Below are 21557 nucleotides of genomic sequence, written 5' to 3'. Positions count from 1 at the left end.
TTAACCCACTCTCCCATAATCCTCTGCTCATCTTGTAATGCACCGCTCTGCTCGGCCTGTCTGCGCATTGGGACTGTGGCATCAGACCTTCAGCAAACAGATCGCTGCACAGACATAACAGTATATCTCACATAGAGTTCACAAGTCAGGCTTTACAAAGTCCATGATGGCACCATTAAGTAGCCATATCCTTCCATTCAAATCCACATTAGTATTACACGTAGCCCACTGACCTGTGAGTGACTGCAGATTATGAATAAAGTATGTTATAGGAAGTACGCATAAATGTAAGTCTGTTTTCCTGGTAATCAGATGTAGTTCTGCAGAAAGGCTAACATCCGACACAATAATGGACTTTATGGATGTTTAAGTGTACAAAAGAAAAAAAAATATAGAAAAACGTGCGTCCTTACTGTGAGTGGGCTTGCATTTCCACAAACCTGACTCATATTTGGTCTGGAGGATGTTTAGCACATTCTAGTATCTTCTGGTGTATAATAAAGTTGAGTCATGGATTTCAATCACATATTTTTCTTGTCCACCATTTTGAGGACTTTTGGCTGCTCTAAAACCACACTATTTAATGTTACTGAGCACATATGCATTCTTTTTTATTTTAATTCTCTTTTAAACATGCTTTTGGTCACCTCGGGATACATTTTTCACATTGTGTAATTTAAAATAATAGTCTACATTTGGAAAACACACTTTATAAACTACACTTCCATATCCAATGAGTCATTAAACCGCAACAGGAACGAGCAAGTAAAGTAAACAAAGTCCTTATCTCAGCATTTGTTGTGGACACAGTTTGACCATAGTCTGGTGATAGTTTAGGAACTTAAAATACTCCTAGATGAATTTTTACTTATGACGCAACAAAACTACCAAAATATAACTCCAGGTCCATGTTTTTGGCATGACAATATGGTTAAAATCTCAAAACGTCAATTTTGCATAATACGTCTCCTTAAATTGCTATGGATGGATAAAGTTTGGCAGTTAGTCCCTGGCAGGTAGAGATGTCAATGATGCAGTGAAGGGTTAGTGAAGAGGAAGAGTCTAGAGGGTTGGGGAGGCTAATAGTTCTGCTGTAGCGGTGGAGATGGGAATAGAAGGGGAGAGAGAGGAGCTGACTGATAGAGAGGTAACAGTAGCAGACTGTTACAGTAAAAAACGTAGCCTCCGTTTCAGGGGGGGGTGTTATGTATATAACAAATTCTATTGAAAATTACAATAGTAGGTATTTGGATGGGAAAAAACTACGTAATGTTGTAGAGCATGAGCAAAAAACTACTGTTTAAATAAAATACATGTGTACTATGTAAATTATTATTATTATTATTATTATTATTATTATTATTATTATTATCATTATAGTTTTTTTTTTACTACAATAAAAGTGCTTTTGATTGTAATTTCCAAATGCGTCACTCTTCACTGTTACCTGCAGAGGGCGACAGACACTTAATACACACACATAATCAATACATATATCAACTGCATTTTGTTTACAACATTTTAAAGTGGGACTTAACACCCAAACTCCGCCCACAAGCACATTTCAAAATGAGCTGATAAACTGGGCAGTACCTGAAGGACATAAAGGGGGCGGAGGAGCGGTTTCTGTGCTTATGAGGAAACCAAGTGATTGGTCTAACAGATATCTAACACCTGGCTGTAATCAGGGCAGTGCTGTGTGATGTGACCAAGCACTTATAATTGTAGAAGCAACTGGAGCCAGGTCATTTTTACACATTTCTGACCAATAAGCTTCAAATTAACCTAGTTTGCACTAAAATTACACCAAAAAAGCACTAGGAACAGTGCAGAATGTTGTTCAACTCCATAAACGTGCAGTTTTGTAGCAAAAACAGTTGATTCAGTGTTTAGTTCCACTTTAACAACAATATTCATTTCTGTATCAGGTCCCATATAGTCTATGGTAAAAAATCCCAGTCCAGAGCTCACCCAGAATGTCCTGTTTATAAATAGAAAGGGAAGTAAAGCACCTGTTCTGTATGCCTGCTCTGTTTGCAGCATTTGGATTATTATTGATAATCTGGGCTGGACGTTTGTCTTTCATGGTCCATTCAAAAAGTAGGTCACATGGTAATCTCTGCATCCAGAAAATGATGTATGTTTTCCACAATTTTCCTTTTCATATTTTGTTTATGATTATAGAATGAAAATGTAATAATATATTTATATGTGCATGAAATATGCATCAAATGTAAGGCTGAATTCTATAGTTCACAATGAATGTTTATGATGTATTTACCTATACTAAAATCATAATTATTCATGTGTATATTTGGAAATTATTAGCAATTATTAAATTAACAATATTTTAAATATTTATATTTGATGACGACACTTGAAGTATATATTAAATGAAAACAGAAACAGAATTATATATATAATCATTAGAGCCAGGGAGTAAGGACAATGTGCTTTGAGTGTGAAGCTGGGGTCTTCTGTTGTTCTCTGCTGACATCTAGTGGTAGAACTCTAGTGGTGATATAAATGATTTACAGTATTTATTTATTTGACTAGAGTCAGAACACATTTTATTGCCATTGTCAGTGAGCAAAATTAGGAACTTGCGTTGACTTTATGGTGCACCATAAAAGATGAAATAATAGGAGTAAATGTGAACTATGATAGATTTTTTTTAAGCACATGCATTAAAAGCAGATAAATAAAACAGTGGACACATTTTTGTATAGCACTTTTCCACCTTTAAGGCTCTCAAACCACTTTACATCAACGAACCACTTCCCCTTTCACACACACATTTCATACACCAATGTATGCAGACACTGGGGGCTAAGTGGGTTAAGTGTCTTGCCCAAGGACACAACGACAGTATTCGTCTGTGGGACCTGGAATCGAACCATCAACCTGTGGGTCAGTGGACAAACTCACACCTTTGTCTGAATATATCACGGCTCCATCCTTAAGTGCATTGCCGTGTGGTATTATCATTTTGTGTGCAGGTGGGGTTTGGTTGGTGCAGTCCTGGTGTTTGTGTCAAGGGCCCGATGCAGTGCACTGCAGAGGAACAGACTGTTCTTATGGTGAGAGGTTCTGGAGTCCACAGTGGTGATGGGAGTGTCACTCACTAATACTTCAGTATTTAAGTGTGGAAATACAGCAGAAACATAAGCTTTTCAAATGATGTGGGGGCTTATTGTTGAGACGTCCATCAGCATCACAGCATCACAGCATCACACAGACAAATAATCTGTTATACCTGGTCCATTTATCAGCCTTAAAGACGCACTATGCAGCTTTTCTGGAAGAGGGTCCACCACCTCCTTTTCGAGATGGAAGATGAGTGGAGATGGTTTTACTTTGTTTTTTGTTTGTTTTTTCCATGGAGACAAGCAGATAATGGAGTGTCCACTAATCTGAAAGTTGGTGGTTCGAATCCCACTCTGTGTACACTGGTGTATGAATGTGTGTGTGAATGTGTGAGTGGTTCCTGATGTAAAGTACTATGGGCCTTAAATGCGGAAAAGAGCTATATAAAAATGTAACTATTTACCAATACCATTTATGTTGTCAGGCCGTGTCACTGGTCAGATCTGTGAAGGAAATAAATGCTTTACCCTACTGTGGAATATTCCTGTCAAAGCAGTAACATATTTGTTCACCTTTAATTATTTTCTCATTTATATTTCCTTGTAATTCTGTGCTTGAGCAGTACTTTTTAAGGTAACATATTGGAAAGAAACCTTTCAATAAATGACTGAAACATTTTTTCCCTATTGCTGACTCATTATGCTGGTCAAATGTATTAGGTGTCATAGATTATGATAAATCAGACAAAAGCACTCTTCTTTAATGCCATAATGTGTGGAACATCCCAGGGAAAGCAATGCAATCGCCATGGAAACAAGCTGGAGGAAGACCCTCCACCAGAAAAGTGACATAGTGTACCTTTAAGTTACCACTGAGATCCTCATAATGTTTAAAAGTGAAATGTAACACAGTGAACTCCCCAATGTGCAGCTGTGATATTTGTTTACGTCTGTATAAACTATTTTTGGAGCAAACAGACTATGCAGCACTTCTTGTACCTGCTGTCCCTGTTCTTGCTCGTTGTCTCCCCCTCCTCCCCCTCCACCCCCTCCACCCCCTCCACCCCCTCGCGCCTGCAGTAGCGGGCACTTCCTCTGACATGGGGGGTCTGTGTGCACAAATTGCAGGGTGTTTGGAGTCACGTGGTCTGGCCTGCACAGGATGTCCCACACGGTGAGAGCGGCTGGAGAAGTGAAGCGTGGCCACTTCACTCACTCACCGAAGTCTGCGCCTGCTCCCGGCGGTGCGCAAAAGTTCCCCATAAAACTTTTTTACGACGATACACTTGACTCACTCTGGAACACTGCATCATTACGCATCACCACGTGCTCTGATTCTTACGTAAAAACAGCAACTTTTCAGGTTTTTGGTTGGGTTTTGTATTTTTTCCCCCTTCACACTTAGTTTTTTGACACGGATGTTTGTCCAAGACGCACACTCGGCGCTGCCTCTCCTCCACGAGGGGGAAGGAGCCCGTGGACATAATGGACCACTGTGTGTCCTTATGTGAGACAATGCGGCGGGTTGCTTCGGATTTGAGCAAGAAATGACATTTTTTTCTCCAAGACGCTGGATGTTTACCACCCTGGACTGACACGGGCGACAGGTTTGTACCGATGCGCATCTGTACATCTTTGCATCACGATTTTATCAATGAAAAATACGAAGCGAGGAGGAATCAGCGTGCGTAACAAACATAAACATCCTTATGAAGAAGACACAACGCGCCAATGAACCATTAACGCGCCACTGTTACTGTAACGTTTGTTTTTATTGGACAAACGCGTCAACAGAACCCGTATCCTAATCAATTGGCTTTCAAGTCACATCCTGGCACGTTTTGTTTTGAATATTCACGCAGGAATGTGTGAAGAGCGATTTCCTCATCACGTATTAATGACATGCACAAGCGCGTATTAGTGCGTATTCAGACGGACTCAATTGAAGCGATGTTTGTGCCCATTGAGAAGCCCCATCCCCCTAAATCACCGCTTTATACGGGCGCAAAGAAGAGGAGGAAGGATGGGGGTAGCTCCCATTCACCAGAGAAAGAAAAAAAACGCGCAGTCAAATCTCTCAATCACGTCAAAAAAAAAAAAGATTACGCCACCCCAAATCTAAATCTTACGCGTTAATTGTTACAGTAAGAGGAGAGTTGTTGTGGGTTTCTCGCCTCCTCCTCCTCCTCATCCCCCTCGTTCTGAAGGCTGCAGCCATTAATGTAATTTGTAGTGAGATGATAAACGGAGTGATGTGCCGTTTCTGCTCGAGTAGACCGAGTCAGATTCGCCAAACGCTTCGCTGACTGCTGAATATGGAGAAGTACGTGCGCCCGCCTGACAGTTTGACGGCGATGGCGTATTAAGCTTAGATAATTGGGTGATATTTACGTACAGGGCGCACACACTCTGAAACGGTGTCTCTTTCTTTCTTAATGATATGCTTCGTAGACGTTATTCACTCCCCTGACAGATCCGAATGGTATTTACTCTTTTGGCACTTAAAATAACACGTTGAGTTGCATCTCATTTCAAATTGCCTTCGTTGTCAGTGTTTTTTTTTTTTCCTCCTCTGGGATTCAAACAGCTTAATATTAGTGGGGATGGTGGAAAAAGTCAAATCTGACTGAGGGATGGAGTTTGCATGTTTTCCTTGTGTGTGGATGTGCACAGTCATATCCTCTGGAGCTACTGAGCAGTGGGAATAAAGACTGGACACTTTTCCATATGGGAGACAGACAGTGCTTATTGGCTGGGTAAATACGGGTATAATGTCTCAAAAATAAGGATTTCACAGTCTCTTTATAGACCCTGTGCACTGTAGTGGATGGGAGTCTGCTGGGAACACCAGGTGCCACAGTTGGGCAGCAGTGGTTCAAAATATTGTCTAACATGAGAGTCGTGTGTGAGTGTTGGTGGTGGTCAGGGGGACAGATGGCGCAGATTGGCAGCCTCGCTTCCATCAGTCTGCCCCAGAGCAGCTGTGGCTAAATCAGTGTGTGGAGAGAATAAATAATGCACCGTGAAGGGCTTTGGACATCTTGAAAGGCTGATCACTGACAGAAATGACTGAATCTCTCTTTATTACAGTCTACACAGCCCCCTCCTGATCTTTGGGTGACTAAGGGCGTGTCACAGATCACCCTCGACAACCAGCCCAATCTTCATCATATCTGAAACCTGATTTGCCCTCCTCATTTGCCTGGATATTTCTGTTCGACATATTTCTGAGCTACGTGAGGACTTCTGGGAAACAGCACAGGGTCTGCTTGAGCACGCACAGGTGGAGCTTTGTGGAGTGATTTCTTCACTTTCCACATTGGGACAGGTCTGATTATAGGTCTGAGGCTGCAGTGTACAAGGCTGATAGAGGAGAGGAGGGATGTGTTCATCTGACACAAGGGTGGGTTCAGCCTGATCAAACGTTTATGTTTTTTTAGTCATAGTTAAAAACATGACAACATAGATCAAAAAACAGAGAGAGTTTAATCTGCCTTTTTACATATAAATACAATAAAGTACTGCAACTTCAGCTAGATCACCCACTCCTTTCCACTGTTGTTCCAACCTTATGACCTAAACAAAATAATAAGTCAACTAAAACAAATTTTGGCTAACTCTATCAAAACTCCATCAACAGGTTAATTATTGTTTCCTCCCTGTAGATTTGCGAACTCCACCCTCATTCGGTCCATCTCAGGTCTCAGGAATATAAACTCCACTCCTTCCCATTGTTCTCTGATAGATCATTTTATACCTCTGTGTGATAATGTCCGTTCTTGAGCTTTTTGAGGATTTTTGTGATTCATACTGAGGCCTACATTTTTGCATACCTCTGCCATTTTAAATCTACCTACATTTTCGGTGAGTTGTTGTGTTTTGAGTCTTTTTTTGGTCTGGTTTTGATACTTGAATTCTCCCTTGAATAGCGTTTTGTCGCATATGGATTGTTTGTTTTGAATGTGGAGCTTGCATGTTCTCCCTGATACTACTACTGACTTGAATTAGAGCTGTCAAAAGTATCAACAATCCAATACTAATCGATAGTAAAGCAAGTATCAAAACTAGATACTCAGTGGAGCAGGTATCGATACTAAAAAATTCACATTCACAGGACAGAAATGAACCTTTCCTGAATATCTTTAGAATGATGTTGAGCTGTATAAGAAGAAGGATAAGACACAGACTAGTATACACACATGGACCAATATGAACCTACTGGACGACTGAGGGATTACACAGATATAAGACCACATGGGAATATAAAGGAAAGTACTATGATTTAATATTGCAAATGACTTTCTATTATAAAAAGAGTGTTTTTGATTATTATTGTGGTATCGGAATTGGTATTGAGTATCCAGATTCAACATCGGTTCCTTAATATTAAAATCGAGTTTGAGATTTTGTAACCTGAATACTGTACCTGCACCACTACTACCAAAATATTATAGCAATAGTGGCACAGGGTCAGAACTTGTTGACTAAAAAATTCTTGGTTGACTACAGACGAATGTGATTTTGAACATTAAATAATAGTACTATCCTTTATATTCCCATGTAGTCTTATATCTGTATAATCCCTCAGTGGTCCAGGTAGGTTCCATAGTGGTTCATGCCAAGTCACGTCAAATGTATTTATAAAGCACATAAGCACACAACAACCACCGCTGTCCAAAATGCTGTACAATATAAAGCGCAATCTTATAAAACAAAACATGCAAAAATACAATAGAACACAGCAAATACAATACAGTACAAGAATCAAAACAAATGAGTTTTCAACAATTATTTTAAAATATTTAAAGTTTGGGCTGTTCTGATACACAGAGGAAGACTGTTCTAGAGTCTGGGGCCAGCTACAGGAAAAGCCCAGTCCCCTTGAGTTTTTAGTCTTGGAACATCCAAAATCATCTGGTCTGGTGATCTCAACACTTTCAACATTCATGGGCGTATACTAGTCTATGTGTCTTATACTTGTGCTGATACAGCTCAAGATCATTCTAAAGATATTCAGGAAAGGTTCATTTCTGTGCTGTGGATGTGACTTTTCTAGTATTGATACTCACTCAAATGTGTATAAAGTGTTGATACTAGATTTAGTATGGATGAGTATCTGATTGTTGATACTTTTGACAACGCTAAGTCCAACTAACTGACTTTTTTTCCCCTTTCTGCAGTTGTGCATATATAAGTAATTACAATTTCTCATCAACTAAAGACTATCGCCCACGCTTTTTTGCACTTAAACTTGAAACAAAGGTCAAAGACAGAGGAAGAGAAGAAGAGGAAGAGACTGTCTTTATGTGTTCATCAGTTTGACCTTTTGACCTTGTTATACAGTTGTCCTTTCATCAAAACATATCTGGAGCTGTATTTTTTTTGCTTCATTCACGCTTGTTTCATGAATCCATTAATCCAAACTCATCTTTTCTGAACGCTCAAAAATGCTCTGTTTGCATTTTGCCTGTTTAGTTGCGTCATAGATAAAACTCTGGACTTTTCCTACGCAGTTTTTCACCCCATAAACCATCACCGGACTCATTCTATAGTCAAATTATATTCACAACGAACACATGGGTCTTTTAGCATAGCATTCACAGGGTTAAAAGACTATTTTACAAGTCCCTGTCACCTTTTGTTTGCAGTATGAAGTTCCGGCCGCTGTACGACAAACCGTGAGGACTATGCGTGTTATGTAGAGTTTCATGAACGAAGCCAGGACTCAAGAATGAAGACCAAATATGCCATTGTCTTCATCTGTATCGTGGCCCTGGTCATCATCGAGAAGGAGAGCAACATCATCTCCAGGTAAGGGGACCTCTGTCAAGCATTTATTTTACAGACTATTAGTGAGGTCTGAAGAGAAGATGGAGAGTCTGAGGTGGCTGATGGTTTTGCTGCTACGATGACTAGGCCTTAAAGCTGCTCTATTTAACTTTTCCGATAGGGAGTCACCATAGAGATATTATTGCTTTGCTGAGAATGTGTCACAGTATGGTAATAAAATATGCATTCATGAATTTGAATGAATTTTAATTGTGAACAAGATCACCTTTCCAGAGATCTGACCTGTAACTTAGCGGTCATACTGTGAAATATCCTCATCACAAACAGACTTGGAGTTGTGTTTTGTTCCACTCACACAAGTTTAACACATAAACCCTGCATATTTAGGCTGAGTTCTTCTCTCAAATGGAAAAAAAACTGTGTTCCACCTTGTGATGTCATCATGTGGTAATACAGGAAGTGCTGTGTTTTTAAACTCCATACACATTCACTAGAATCATTTGGATAATTTCAGCTCTGGAATGGCCAATCTCAACTGAACTAAAGGTAAAATGTAGCTGTTAACTTGAAAACTACCACTTCATGACATCACAAGGTGGAACAGAGCATTTTGAGCTTTGCAGATATAGACAGACTTATAATAAAGGAGTACCGAAACATGTGTGAATGAAACAAAACACAACTCAAGGTATGTTTTTGAAGAGATAACAACATTCTAACACTTTAAAGCTCACCACAACTTTATGTAATATAGAACTTTTGAGTATAGCTATAAAAACACTGAAGATAATATAAGAAACATAAAATAAAGCAACATTTAAAAAATAAATAATGACAAACTGCAGTGTATTAATTCATTTTTAAAGCCAACTGGGTTAATCTGTAAAATATTAAAGTACCAAGAAGCCTATAAGATCCACAGCACATTGTCATAAATAATAAAATGCAACATGTGTAGTGTTTATGAGGCAGCATCAGGGTGTGCAGGTCTAATTGATCCAACGGGACGACTCCATGATGTGAACCATACATCCTAATGATAAAATACATAAACATAAGACACATGGTCCACAGGGGGAACACAGTATACGATACATGTATGTTTAGGCTGATATCAGTGTGTGCAGATGAAGACTTAACATGCAGGGAAGGTTAGAATTACATGTGCCACTGACTCATGTAATGTCTAAGCCTCAGATGGTGATAACAAACAGCATAAATATATCAACACTATTACTATCGGCTTATGGTAACTCAAGGAAACTGAAGTTATTGCAAATTATACAGTCAATGGAGTTAAAAATGTGTAATAAATAGATGGAATTGGACAGTGGTCATGGAAACTGAACTGCATAATGTTTACGCGAAATATGCAGATCAGACTCAATAATGGGGTTTAAAAAGGAATCATTTATGTTGAAAATGTGATTAGTATAAAATATGAAACAACTGAACATCACAAAGCTGGAGCACAGGCCTTTCCTGGGATCCAGAATACACAATAGTCAGTGCTGTATCTCCCTCAGGTCAGATGGGTGTGATTGACAGGTGGATTAGCCAGTCAGGGACAAGCTTGGTTCGTTTGCATCAAAACAAATATGGCTGCTTACGAGAAAAAAAAGGGAAAAATATCACAGGGGACAGAATGTAAATGACCAATCAACTCCGGCACAATCATGTTTGGTTCTGGCTTGAGACGCGACTGAGCAGAGACCAGAATGATGTCCCTCTGTTTAAAAATACAAACAGATATCATTCTGGATTTGTCGGGAAATGACAGGTCAGATTTCTGTGATAAAATTTGCTGTTTAATTGTCTGATTGCAGATTTGTTGACCTGTTTTATGGTTAATATCTCTGCAATTACTTAACCTGTCCACGTGAAACAAAACTGGTTCAAATTCAACATTCTCTCAACACAAAGAAATAAAAGTAATACTTTGTTTTCACAATAGCTTCAAAAAGTAGTGCTATTATTCAACCCTAAAGACCTGCTTGATGTCAGTTGAAAGGACTTCAAGATTGATATGGCACGTTTGTGGAGCTAATCCCAAGCAAATAATGATAAGGTTGAATATTTGTGGATCATAAGTTTGGTATTTCTTTAAACTCCCACAAAATCCATCTGAAATTATGACAGATTCTAAAATGTGAACGCAGCCGCTGGGTGGTTTTCAGATGTGATGATGTCATACTCCCAGATGGAGCACAAGAGACAGTTTTTCCTATTGAGGACACTGTACTTCACAAATGTTAAACCTGATCATTTCTGTTGTTTCATTCAATCCTTTATTTAACCAGGATCACCTTTAACCTTGAGGTTAAAACTCCTGCCACTTGGCCAGTGTCCTGGCCATGATTCCCCTTTAACTCCTTTTAGTGACTAGACCCTACACTGTGCGACTCACTACAGCACAGTCAGTTATAGCTGGTTGGTTCACATGGTCCAAAGCCTTAGAGGCATCTGGGAAACACATAAAACAGTTGAGTGTCTACTTTTGTATTGACTTAATAATTCTTTTAAAGCATAATACACATGCCAGTGTCGAGGCTTTAAAACCAAACTGATCTGTCTGTGGAGATCATGTGATTATTCAGCCTACTCAGGATATGTTCATTATTAATATTCAGCTCTTTCCAGAAAGCCTTAGTATTGTTACTTAAAAGTTTTTTTTAGCCATGGACTCAGCTCATATATGTATATGTCACAGGATATACCCACCCTGTGCTTTAGTGCAGTTGGAGTCTGTACACATGACTGCTCCTATTGGCAGCTCAGTATTATTTAAACAATTTATCAGTGTGAGCAAAACAGCAGGCAAGCTCATCTGAAGAGAGATCACACCAGTCCAAATATTCACTTTTTACATTATTTGCAGTCTGCAGATACGTATGTTATCAAATCTAATAGACATGGATACAGAGATGATCACTGGGCATTTCATATAAGCCTGTCAGAGCAGCATGGGCATCATCTGTAGGATGTAGTAGTCCATGAGTGTGCCAGGTGTCACTTATGCAAGTGTAACTCTGCTCTGGCAAGAGCTCTCTACTAGACAGAATTAGTTGATTTTCTACACCAATCTAAATGTCTAAAAGTAGAATTCCGGTCCAAAATATTTGCATTCACCAGTGACATACACACCTTGAAGGAGTTTCATTCTGTATAAAGGCACTAATAAAAGTGAGCGTATTCCACTTTGTTTTGTTTACATTCATATAAAGTATATACATTATACATTAACTATCACTTTTTTCTTGTTGTGCTGTGACACCAGAGTCCAGTCCCACAGAATAGCCACACCTCCTGCTACTTTTCCCCTCTTAAGACCTAAGCTTAGGTCAGCTGTAGACTAACCTGACCCAAGGAATCTATCATTAATATAATTTTGTCCTTTAAGATCCTGCTTTGCTTGACCTTGATGACAAATGAGAGCCATGTAAATTGCCTATACAGTTTATATTGTAAATATTCTTCTGTTGTCTTGTTTACCAGGGTGTCGGATAAGCTGATCCAGAGACAGAACCCTGTGCAGACGCCTCAGACTCCCCTGGACTACAACAACACCAACAGATCCTTCAGCATGTTCAAACTCCTGCTCTCCAAACTCATCAACAACAGGAATTTCTCTGATCTCCTTGACGATCAGGAGGCATGGAACAGATCCGGTTCAAGTGGAGGTCAAAAGCACATCCTCCTTCTGGCCACCACCCGCACCGGCTCCTCGTTTGTGGGGGAGTTCTTCAACCAGCACGGGGAGAGCATGTTCTACCTGTTCGAGCCGCTTTGGCACGTGGAGCGGATGTTAGCTAGCGTGCCGGAGAGCAGCAACGGCACCGGGGGTATCTACAGGGATGTGCTGCAGGGGCTGTTTGTGTGTGACTTTGGCCCACTGGAGAGGTTCATCTCCCCCTCGCCTCATGACCACGTGACAGCTGCGCTCTTCAGGAGGGAGTCCAGTCTGTCTCTGTGTGAGGAACCAGTGTGCACGGCCCCGGTGAAGGACGTGTTTGAGAGGTGAGGGGGTGGGGCTGGAGCAGGGTTGCCCAAACCTATTCACAGAGGGGCTTGTTGTGGAATTTATAATAGTAAAAACCTAATATATATATATATATATATATATATATATATATATATATATATATATATATATATATATATATATATATATATATATATATATATATATATATATATATATATATATATATATATATATATATATATATATATATATATGCACCATGTCACCCATTCTAAAAATAGCATGACTCACTAATGAGCTGAATCTAAAATTTTATTTTATTTTGTTGTTATTTTTTTTAATGACTCTTGCATTTATATAGCTTTAAAAATGACAGTATCTTTTAAAAAATCTGTTCATTATAAGGTAAGTTTAGATAAGTTAAGGTGACTCAGTTCAAAGGTTACTAATGTGCGCGTGACAAAATTATATATGTATATAGTATATATATATGAAAATCAACAGAGAAGACTTGTCTTGAATCAAAAAGTCTGGTTTATTGAATTAATTGTGCACAAGAGCTGTTGTCCCTAATAGTGTCGTCTCGCCCTCAGCTGACAATTTATACCATCAAAACAATCGCACCAGTTTAGTCTAATCAACGTGGCTGGAGGCCGCTAGACACAAACAAGAGATACACCCTATACATAACAACAGATGGTAATAATAATAATAATGGCTTACACTTGTAATGCGCTTTACAGGCTTGTCAAAGGGCTACACTATAGTCATTATTCATTCATTTCCACACTTAGTGATGGTAAGCTACTACTGTAGCCACAGCTGCCCTGGGGCAGACTGACGGAAGCGAGGCTGCCAATCTGCGCCATCCGAAGAAGAACTCAGCCTAAATCTGCAGGGTTTGTGTGTTAAACATGTGTGAGTGAAACTAAACACAACTCTAGGTCTGTTTGTGATGAGGAAACAACATTATAAAAGAGATTTTAAAAAATAGAGTAATATGGGCCCTTTCAAAGTAGGAGTGCACACTGTAAACAATGCATGACCATTGACATTTGAGAGAAGACTGAACAACTTTTACTAATACAAGAATCCCATGCACTTCAGAACATGTTTGTTGAGATCACACAACAGCATTGTTCTGTAAAGACCAGATATTGTGTTCTTTGTGGAGGACTTTTCATCTGAAATACTGCAGCCTTTGTGATGTGATAATTGCACCACTCATTCTTATCAATTATCACATGAATCACAGTTGATCAAATGATCGATGTGATAACGATTACCTGTGCAGCTCTCATTCATTTTAGGTCTGTATCGCAATGTAATCCTTATTATTGGGATTTTAGTGGTTAATTAAACACAGTATGCAGTAGGTACTGCCAGAGGCCAGACAGCCAAATAAACTTTCTCTGAGTTTGACTTTCAGGCCAAAGTCTGGACTTCCCGGATGAGGGCACTGTGTGGTACTACAAAGTTTAAGATTTATATGTAGAGCCACGTCAGCACTGACTGAAATGACTGAGCAGGATTCTAATGAAAGCCTCACTAATCATCATCCCCATTTAACCTATGTGTTATATTTGACTTCATCCACATTTCTTTCAGTTACAATGAGGAAGCCATAGTAACTCAACCATTCAAACATGACCATATGTAGGTATATGTTTATGTACTAGTGCTTATGAGTAAGAACTTTCACCCACTGCTTCTCAAAAGGAAGTGAAATGTTTCCATCCTGTGCCTCTCACCACAATGTGCACTTTACTCACTGAAACAATGCAGTGACACTTCAGTATCTGTCTTTGTCTTTGATTGAATTACAAAAATGTTTTTTAATGAGAAAATGATAACTGATAGTAAAATGATAAGATTGTGTGTGATATCAGTGTGTACTTGTAGATAAGCATGCACATATCACATGTACTTTTGTTGTACTTTGTCCTGAGGTATCACTGTAAGAGTCGACGCTGCGGCCCTCTCAACCTGACCCTGGCCTCTGAGTCATGTCTGTCCAAACAGCACCACGCCATAAAGACTGTGCGCGTCAAGCAGCTCGACTCACTACAGCCCCTAGTGGAGGACCCCCGCCTCGACATCCGCATCATCCAGCTGGTGCGGGACCCTCGAGCCATCCTGGCCTCCCGCATGGTGGCCTTTTCCTCTAAGTACCAGACCTGGAAGACCTGGGCGCTGGACGGCCAGGTCAGCTCACTTTCATTTATACCACAGATAACATTTTATTGATGAAATAAGTCATCCACTTGCCATCATACGATGTTATATACATATTTTTGTATAGCCTGCCACTGTAGAGTTGCCAAGATATGAAAAAAATTAAAAAATTTAAACGTCAATTTTGAAGGAATAGACTCAATATTCAATATTCTTTCCTTTACCAAAATGATAATTAAAAAAAACACTCTTTAGATAATAGAATGTGGGTTTGAACATTAAACAATAGTTTAAGTAAACCAAGATTTTTAAACCATTTTTACATTTTTAACAAAATTTTTGACGAGCCACCAACATGTCCGGAGGAAGAAACAAAAGAAATTCTTTCTGCGAACGCTGTTGGAACTATCAACAACAAATTATTGAGCTTCAAGCACGGATATTTGTTTTAGAATCTGAAAAAGGACTTCACTGAACGCTCCCTGTGACTTCCAGCGGTAAGCAGCCTACAGTTACTTTCAGAGAAGAGAGTGAAAAAACTGCTACTTTCAACTTAAACCTGAGTGATACGGTGTCTTTTCCAAAACTTTGTAAAGACAAGAATTTCAAGGCAACGCGACAAGTGATAAGAGACAATGCTAATATAGTTACATCACCCAAAATACAAATTACAAACAGATTTTTACCACTGTCACAGACTGATGTTGATGTTAATATACAAACGGAAAATGGATTTTTGTCACAAAACAAGAGCAATGAAGTTGGCAAAAGAGCGGCGGCAGACAGGTGGTCTGTGACAAACGTCAAGGTCAGAGATATGCTGCTGCTAGGAGATGGGGCTATCAGAGATGTGACTCACAGAGGAATCCAAACTTGCTCGTACCCCAGTCACACTGTCTCTGAGATTACAAAACTCCTCCCAAAAGTTTTGTCAACATACCAAGGAGCTAAAAAAGCTGATTGTGCACGTGGGTGCAGTTGACACCAGAATGAATCAGACTGAAATCTTGAAAAAGCATTTCATTGAATTATTTGAGGAGCTTGATAAAGTGGAGGTTAAGACTTTCATCAGTGGACCTCTTCCTACCATAGACAGGAGGAAGATGAACAAATTTACCCGGCTGCTTCAGCTGAACACATGGCTGTTCAACGAATGTGCAGCCGGAGGGCTGCACTACATTGAGAACTTTGATCTTTTCTGGAAACGAGAGGATCTGTTCAAGGGAAATGGCCCGCACCTGAGCAGAGGTGGAGTAAGAGTGTTGACGGATAACCTCCTCCACGCTCTGAGAAACCGGCCTGGACAGGGTCCTGGGCCAGTGAGAGAAAAGAGGAATGAGAGAAGCATTCCTGCTTCACCAACCAGAGACCGAGCCAATGTGTCAGCACCACCAGCAACACTACAACTACAACCACCACCTCCCCCAGCGAAAGACTCACCACCAGCAGCACAACCATCTCCCCCAGCGAAGGATTCAAAAGTGAAGGATGCATCTCCAGCGTCACTTCCCTCAGGGCCCACATCACAGGCCTTGAACCTGTCTGTGACAGCCCCAGCAGAGGTTTAAGTCGCAGCAGCACCCACCTCACCTCCCCTGCCCACAGACCAGCCCTGGGTCCCCTTTGCTACATCTACTCCCTCTAGGGACTCCTCACTCTCCTTTTCCTCCCCACCTTCACCTATGGACCTTCCCGACCATCTAGAAAGTCTCATCAGATCAGGAATTAAGATGGCTCCTCTCACACCTAATATAGAGCGATCGAGAGTTCTGGCATCAACTATGCTGAACTCTTCCCCGTACCCACCTATCCCCCCTCGTCTTTCACCCAAACTCCCCCTGCTCCGCCTCCTCGGCCCTCACCTGGTCCCTCACCCAAACTCCCCCCTGCTCATTCACCTGGTCCCTCACCCAAACTCCCCCCTGCTCTCTCACCCGGTCCCTCACCCAAACTCCCTCCTCCTCGCCCTTCCCTGCCCTCCCCCAGAGCTGTTATCAACAAGAGCTAGGACACACAGGACCTCTGCTGTCTCAGGACATACAGTCATGATAAAAAATAATATGCTGAGGCCTGTGATGGAGCTATATCTACAGTTACAACACATAGACTGATTAACAAAAGGACAGTTAGACTGTCCAATCAGAGACATTTAGTTCACATTCCCTGTAAGATGATAACAAGTCCTTTTTAATTAATGATTTTATTTCTTCTTTTAGTCTTGACTTTATGTTTATAACCGAAACATGGCTTGACAAAAACACAGGTAATGCAATTCTAGTGGAATCAACTCCACCCAACTTCAAATTTGAATCTGAAACACGAGTAAACAAAAAGGGTGGAGGTGTGTGTGCATTTTTTAGAGATAATTTAGTTACTCACAGATTGTCATTTGGAGTGTTTTCATCTTTTGAGTATGTTTCATTCAAAATGGAGCTAAAACAATCCCCCTCCATACTCTACTTAGTCATATACAAATAAACTTGCCTTGCCTTGCCTAGTACTTTCTTTCATATTCATGAGTGTATACTAGTCTTATACTGTGTCTTATACTTGTTTTGATACAGCTGGTTATTCAGAAAAGGTTCATTTCTGTCCTGTGAATGTGACCTTTTTAGTACCGATACTTAAAACTGGCATCAAAACAAAATATATTTAAACATCGATTAGTATTGGATTTCTGATAATTTGACAATCCTGTGCCATTGTATTAAAAAAAAAAAATCTTGAAAAATACTTTGCCTGTGATAGTTTGGTGTCAGAGAGGCCTTTGCAGCAGAATAGAATCCAAATCAGAGACTGTTTATATAAATAGACATGGCTAACCTGCTAGCCACCGCGTTCCAAGTAGGAAGTGATCATGGGCTGCACTTCCAGCTCTATGGACTCTGGCTTTGTCTTTTATAGAGGTCACTCCCACTAGCGTTAGCAACAGGTTTGATTGACAGCGTTGTTAAGCCCCTGCCCCCTGCTAAACAAGCGGTGTGGGGAGGAAGGGGTGTTTCCTTCTACAACTTCGATTGGCTCTTTGATTGCTATGATACTCGTGGTCAAAATTCCAAAAATTCATCCCGTAACCTCCAACCTCGATGAGTTTCATTTGACTGGAGCTAAGCGCTATGGGTGACGTCACAGTCACACTGAGTCAGTCAGCCTCAGGGCAGGTGTGGCCACAGAATTAATGTGAAACATAGAGCTGCAACTAACAATTATTTTAGGAGTTGATAAATTTAGGATTTTAAAATGTATTTTACCCATATGAAGGTAAAATATGATGACTGAAGGCTTCTAGATACAGAGTATTTACAAATAAAGTGAGTTAAAGATAAAAATCACAAAATGTCTTTTCTTGTTTGACCTTTGTATTTAACAGTGTCGCTGTGTTTGTGATCAAAAACCTCTTGTGTTTTAACGGTTTAGTTCTGATAACCACTAACAGTTTAATTAGTAATTTCATTTATTATTAAAATCAATAACAATTATTTTAATTCATTATGCCAATTAATCATTGCAGCCTAGTGAAAGTGAATCAATAATGGACTTATTGTTAGGTAAGTATCAAAAATCTGATACTGAAACTAATATTGAAACGAGATACTCATTTGAGCAGGTATCAATACTGCAAAAAATTGAGTTTTCCTGAACAGTTTTAGTATGATTTTTATTTTTTATTTTTATCAGGGTGTATTTATTTATTTATTTATTTGGCAGAGGCAACACAATCAGACATGAGGTTGTATTTATTTGGATCCTCGTAACTAAAACCTAATGTCTGATTGCATTGGTCCTGCCAAATAAACATTGTTACAAAACAAGGCCTGCAGCTGATGAGATGCAGACTCACTGAGACTGAAAGGTTTTTATTCTGCCTCTTCTCTTTTAATATTAATTTTATGATGATTATTTATGTTTTGATTTGTTGCATTGGGATTTTAATGTCTTACTTATTCTGTAAAACACTTTGAATTACTTTGTGTACGAATGGTTCTATACAAATAAACTTAACTTACAGTGAATAGCAAGTGCTACTTTTCAACTCCAAGTATAAGACGTCATGCTAACATGAAGAACGAAGTAGTATTTTGTGTTGAAAGTCACATTCTAGTTCCAAAAAAGTTGCATTTTTAATTTTCATTCTGGTATCGTAATGGTATTGAGTCTATTCCTTAGTATAAAATTGAGTTTGAAAAGCTTGACAAGTCAATGTAAATCTTAGTCATTTTTAACATTTTACCAACAATACAAACAATACAAAATCCATTCAAGTATTACTTTGATACAGTGGTGGAATGTAATGAAGTAAAAGTAGTAAAGTAGTAGTTAGGTATGTGTACTTTACTTAAGTTGATTTTCAAGATACTTTTTATTCTAGTGCATTTTTGAACAGGACTGAAATAGTAAAATTATTTTTATTATTGTTTGAGACCTGCTGAAAAGGCTGAGGGTTTAATTTTAACATGTTCATAGTTTGACCAAAAAAAATATCCAAGGAAAAAACAGATATATGAATTCAGTTGTTTCTGTTGAACAAAATCAGAAGTGCTACATTTAAAGCATCATTAGATCCCAAACTCTGCGCAAAACACTTTTACTTTTTACTCCTTAAGTACATTTTTAAACGGGTACTTTAATACTTTTACTTTAGTAGTTTTTTTTCTTTTACTTTTACTGAAGTAACAAACTTGAGTGCATCTTCCATCACTGCTTTTTATTATCCTTCCATGCTCTCTTTTCACTCCAGGTTCCAGAAGACGACGAGGAGGTGAAGAGACTTAAGGGCAACTGTGACCACATCCGGATGTCCGCGGAGGTGGGACTGAGGCAGCCGCGCTGGCTACGAGGCCGCTACATGCTAGTGCGCTACGAGGACATCGCGCGTTACCCCATGGAGAAGGCTCAGGAGATGTACCGCTTCACCGGGATACCTTTTAGCAACAAGGCCCGGGAGTGGATCGTGAGGAATACCCAAACCACGCAGGGAACTAGCGGGATCTACTCCACCCAGAAGAACTCATCGGAGCAGGCGGAGAAGTGGAGGTTCAACATCCCATTCACGCTGGCGCAGGTGGTGCAGAGGGTGTGCGGGCCCACCATGAGGCTGTTTGGATACAAGTTCGTCCATGATGAAAAGACGCTTGTGAATAAGTCCATAAGTCTGCTGGAGGAGAGGATGTTCTACTAATGCACAAGGGAAGACTGTATGTAGCTAAAGGGCCCTGGTCAGCACTTTATAATACAGCTCAGTAATGATAATAATGGGATAATATTCATTTCTGATAAACAATAATCCAAGGAAGAGTCTGACTCAACGGAGGATTAGTGGGTTAAAGTAGACTTATTTTGCAAATTGACCTTTTAGAGCTTTTAACCGTGTTACAGTTTCACGTTCTTTACCTTCTCAAAGTTGTATTCAGAGTGATTCATTTCATCAGAGTCATCTTTATTCTCCTGTATTCAAGACGTCATTGCTCAGATCTACCCCCATTTTCAGTACGCATCCACGCTTTGTACTTTGTTCTCCAATTTTTTTTCTTAATCGTGATACAGGTAGGATTTGGCAGCATCGTGCAGCCATTTTAGTATAAATGAAAAAAAAATAAAATCTGGTACTCACTAGTGTGATGTGCAGCCGACAGCTACACTGCTCTTTATGATTATGTTTGCGGTGATGTCAGCTCCCAATGGACACTGCAGTTTTCTATTAGCCTTTTAATGTGGCTGGCATGCTAACATAAGAACGCAGGTGTAATGAATGCAGTTTGACTACAGTAACGACTGTGATGATCCTTTAAAGATTTACCTTTAACGTAATAAACCAGGGAAATTTTTATTGATTTCTGATGTGCCGAGTTAAATGATTTCATACACAGGATTAATTAAACAAGCGTGAATGAAGCAAATACAACCCCTGTTTTTTAAAGTTTTTTTTTTTTTTTTTATGAGGGAACAATGCTTAAAAGCTTTTTAAAAAATGCATAATATGTTCTTTAATTTATTTGTGGTGACAATGCTTGCTAAACTGCTCCCCCTGGAATCAAAAAATTTGTATCACTAGCACTTTTTTTTTATAACAAAACATTTTCAGGTACATTTTTGGTTTAGCATTGTAGCATTTTGTTCAGTTGAGATTGGATAATCCTCACTTGAAAGTCTATTCTCTTCCCAAACTATTTTACCAGCCAAACCAGACTGAGATTAGAGAAATTACTACTAATAACAAAATGGCAACGAGTTCAAACTTTGGTAAACTCCTCCCACTGGCTGTGTCTGCTGCTGTAATATAAAGTGCTACAGGTTCATAAGAAACACCCATGTGATGCTCATCAATGTGCCTCTTCTTTGGGTCTAATGCCTCATGATGTTTCCATGTTTATTTGGACTTTATGTTCAAAGTACCAGGTCTGGTACTGAAGATTATTGGGTTCATGTGGCATTCACCTCAAAAGGAAGTTAGTGTCCTGAAATATGAGCCCATTTTGATAAGCTAAAATAACTAGGGAGAACCGTGGAGGGAAATGCATTAT

General features: G+C 39.5%; 1 protein-coding gene across 1 annotated transcript; it reads left to right on the top strand.

The window, feature by feature from the left end:
- The first annotated feature begins 4326 nt into the window (after positions 1-4326).
- chst3a (carbohydrate (chondroitin 6) sulfotransferase 3a) lies at positions 4327-20287 on the top strand. The gene is made up of 5 exons (XM_033979844.2): positions 4327-4693; positions 8735-8897; positions 12372-12893; positions 14811-15066; positions 19775-20287. The coding sequence occupies exons 2-5, from the start codon at positions 8818-8820 to the stop codon at positions 20213-20215; spliced, it is 1299 nt and encodes a 432-aa protein (XP_033835735.1). The 5' UTR covers positions 4327-4693; positions 8735-8817; the 3' UTR covers positions 20216-20287.
- Positions 20288-21557: the final 1270 nt, after the last annotated feature.

The sequence above is a fragment of the Periophthalmus magnuspinnatus genome, chromosome 15, assembly GCF_009829125.3.
Source record: "Periophthalmus magnuspinnatus isolate fPerMag1 chromosome 15, fPerMag1.2.pri, whole genome shotgun sequence".
In the NCBI taxonomy this organism is placed as follows: Eukaryota; Metazoa; Chordata; class Actinopteri; order Gobiiformes; family Gobiidae; genus Periophthalmus; species Periophthalmus magnuspinnatus.
The sequence above is the reverse complement of the archived record's forward strand: the minus strand, read 5'-3'. Positions and strand labels throughout refer to the sequence as shown.